This window comes from Citrus clementina, unplaced genomic scaffold, assembly GCF_000493195.1.
Source record: "Citrus clementina cultivar Clemenules unplaced genomic scaffold, Citrus_clementina_v1.0 scaffold_4, whole genome shotgun sequence".
Lineage (NCBI taxonomy): Eukaryota > Viridiplantae > Streptophyta > Magnoliopsida > Sapindales > Rutaceae > Citrus > Citrus x clementina.
Genome location: NW_006262274.1, coordinates 10443044 through 10446735, shown reverse-complemented (window position 1 = coordinate 10446735; position 3692 = coordinate 10443044). Strand labels below are relative to the sequence as shown.

General features: G+C 37.0%; 1 protein-coding gene across 1 annotated transcript; it reads right to left on the bottom strand.

Moving 5' to 3' along the window:
- Nucleotides 1-2369: 2369 nt before the first annotated feature.
- Nucleotides 2370-3266, bottom strand: LOC18044088 (AT-hook motif nuclear-localized protein 23). Its single transcript, XM_006436655.2, has one exon. It carries the CDS (start codon nt 3264-3266, stop codon nt 2370-2372), a length of 897 nt encoding a protein of 298 aa, XP_006436718.1.
- Between the last annotated feature and the right edge of the window lie 426 nt (nt 3267-3692).

The window sequence follows — 3692 nt, the reverse complement described above, 5'->3', positions numbered from 1 at the left end:
CAAGAGATATGCAAGAAAAGGAAAACATCAATAGTACGGGCAATGAATCTAAATTAATTTGTTGGCTTCCATTTAGATTCTAGTATGTCTTTATATATATATATATATAAATATAAACGCACGTAACATAACACCATAATACAAACCTAGCTCGAGCCAAAGATGGTCAGAGAAATCACAAGATAGAAACATATAGGCATATTCCAATTCATATACAAAAGTGCTCAAAGGAATCAAATGCAATCCTTCGAATATAAAGCTAGATAGCTTAACCAAGGGTTTCATTGGATGCAAGGCAACCACTTGCTTGATCAGCATGCTCGCTTATAGATTCCAAGTGGAGAATAATTAAAAGTCAGTTGACGATTTATTTCTAAAATATTTTAGTCCAACTGATTGGTCATTAACAAAATCTGGATTTACAATCTTAATGACCTTAATCTTCAGTGAAGGGTTATTTGATAAATCATATCATATGGGCAAGAACTCAACACGTTGCAGCATATGATCCCCATTTGATCAATTTACAGATAAATTCATCATTCGATGAATTAAGGTGGCCAAAGATGAACCAAACAGCGGAAAAAATATTTTGGACGGCATACCAAGAAACCTCTGCATTTACCAGTGCTTCTACCAATATTTAAAAAAAAAAAGAAAAAAAGAAAGGCTTAGTAATTATACAACCATAGAGATTTAACTTTAGATTTCAAACACACCACTTTGAATCAGTAGTACTACTACGGCGCCATTTGCTATTATTGTTCATCAGCTGGGGATTTTAAGCTCCAGTTGTAAAAGTTATTAATAAACACTTGTAATCGGAATTTGAAATATAACGAGATTTTAATCATGAAAACCTTAAATCAATTCTTACTATTTTGTTAAAATTATTATTTTCAAAATTTTAAAATACATATTTACCGAACCTTTCATTATTTCTCAACAACTTTATCTTGTAAAGTCAGAATAACTGAATACCACTCTAAACCTAACTATTCTGGCTTTTAAGAACAGTACTTTTATGTAGATTAGTTATATCTCTCAATATAAAAGAGCATTTAATTAAATATGCATGAGATAAGTGCCTACAAAATAATTATGTAAAATGGAAAACAGTTTACTTGATGGGAATATAATCATATAGTATAAGCACAAGCTAAAGTAGAAACACAGACCAATTTTGGATATAAACGTATAGAGTTTTCACTGGGAGAGGAACAAAGATAGATGCAAATCCAGGCAGTGAGTAAGTGGCTTAAGGAAACTATGATGATGTTCGTATTGTAAGATGCAAGTCCTGCTAAATGCAACAAAAATGAAAATATTTTTGGAATCCAAGTAGATCACCATAAGAATGTTGCAAGCTGAATATATACATATGGATCAGCTATTGCATACTCTTAAGCTTGTCTAGAAGTAGTGCTTGCAAAATTATGTCATGAAAAAGCAGATACATGCTGAAGATAAAATGGGTTTGGACTTAATCAAGAAAATTAAAGCTTGTTGATGGAGGAGAAAGTGTAGTTTATTTAGCACTTGAAATTGGAGCAGTTGTTGTGGCTTTTGATGTCAAGATTTAGATGAGACAGGATTGTGATTAAATGGAAAAAAATACTAGATGGAGCTCATTTCCAAGAAGAGAAGTAGATCAAGAGAAAGTCAGCTTCAACATAAACGTAACTGATGCTGGTAAAGACACCAGCACAAGTCCATCCAACAAAAAGAATGCCCATTTGAGAAAATCCTTGCTCTTGAATCATGATAGCATATTTTTATACTGTTGTTGTATTTATTCAGTCCTGAAAACAATGCATTAACACAATCCTATGCTCTACTAAATCCTGTAAAATTAAGATTTGCCTTAAGAAAAATAAATGTTTATGTTGTAGCCTTAGTAAGAAAGATGACCAAATATGGTCTAAATTTGGAAGCCAGATGAGAACCTAAACAATAAATTACGAAAGAAGAAAACCCTAGTTGATTCATTAGTGTCGTGTGAAGTTCTTTTAGCTGCTGGCGATAGCTTTAAACATTTATACATAAATAAATAAAATCCTCAAACAACGACAATTAATTTCTTATAAGAAAGAAGAGAATTCCATTATAACGATGAAGACTATTTCCATAAGTCACGGTTCAAAACCCCAAGTAAAAGAAAGTAAGAAAGAAAGAAAAGGAAAAAAAGAAAACGTAAAATTAACATGAACAGAAGAGGAAGAAGCAAGAAACAAAAGATATAGTAATTAGTAGTACATAAAATTCCTGACCTTTTTTTTCTAATTCAAGAAACTGCTCCAACAAAGCCACAATCAAATTTTTACCAACATGGTATTGTTCATTCCTTTGTTTCCTTTTTAATTTCAACATCAGAACGGAGGCCTAACACCTGCGTTTCCAGACCATCCTTCGACTGGCAACTGAACATTCGGAGGCATATTCAGAGGCAAATTAAAGAACGGAAGTCCTCCGGCAGAACCAGCACCAGCGTCAGCAAACAAGTTATTAGGATTACCACCGCCGGCACCGCCGCTGCCCCCACTGGCTTGTTGCATCTGCAACTGCTCGTCCTCATCCAACGGCAGTCTCTCGTATGCAACATTGGTGAAGGACGCTGCGATCACAATCACTGGCCCTGCTGCAGTCAGCTCCCCGACCACGCTCCCCCCCACGACTTGCCCTTGACCACCGGCTAGAAAAATTGTCAAGCTTGTGGCACCTGGAGGAGCGGGTGGTGGTAAGAAAGAACCTGACAGAGAAAGTATCTCGAATCTTCCATGAAGAGTGACTATCGCTCCTGCTGCAGCTGGTTGTCTAATGCTGACGTTAGTGACCGTCCCGCTTCCACTGAGTATGCAGATTCCACGCTGCCTTCTCCTGGCGTAATTGGCAACGCAGTCGAATACATCACAGCCGTTTCCCACTTCAAGAATGTGGGCCCGGAGCGTGTTGGCGCTCTCGCGTGTGATTATAACTGGAGGTTTTGGTTTGTTCTTGGAGCCGGGGGGACGGCCTCTGGGCCTCCGGGCGACGATGTCTCCATGGCCGCCTGAGTTGCCGGCAGCGTTGACGAGGTCAAGGCCTTGGTGGTGATCACTTCCATCCGAGAACTGGGCCCCACCTACGCGATGGTTGTTGTTGTTGTTGTTGTTGTTGTTGTCGTGCTCTTCTGAATCATCAGCAGGTTGATGCTGAAGGTGAAGGTCAGGTCTATGGAGCTGATGATGAACGTAGCGAGAAGCTGTGCCTAAATCCAAACCGGCCATGCCAACATCAAACAAAAGGAAAACCCGAAAAAGAAAAAAAAGATTAAAATTAAAATTAAAATTAAAAACTGTTTTAGGGGTTAAATTTGTTTATTTTAAGCTAAGTTGAGGGGAAGTGGTGAGAAAAATTATATATAAAAGAAGAGTAATTAAAGAAAGGGAAAGGAGGAAAGCTTCGGGACTCGATGAATTGATTTAATTTGAATAGAGAGAAATTTGTTTATTTATGAATAAGAAAAACAAAAACAGCAACGACGAGGATCGAGTGCAGAGAAAGGAAAGGGGAGGAGAAGGAAAGAGGAGGGGACAATGACTCTAAAACGCAGCCATTTCTCTCACCCCTAAAGTTTAAAAATATATAAATTTAATATTATGTTTGTTATTTTTTTAGAATTTTCTTTCTTTATTTTGAGAAATGAAGAGAAC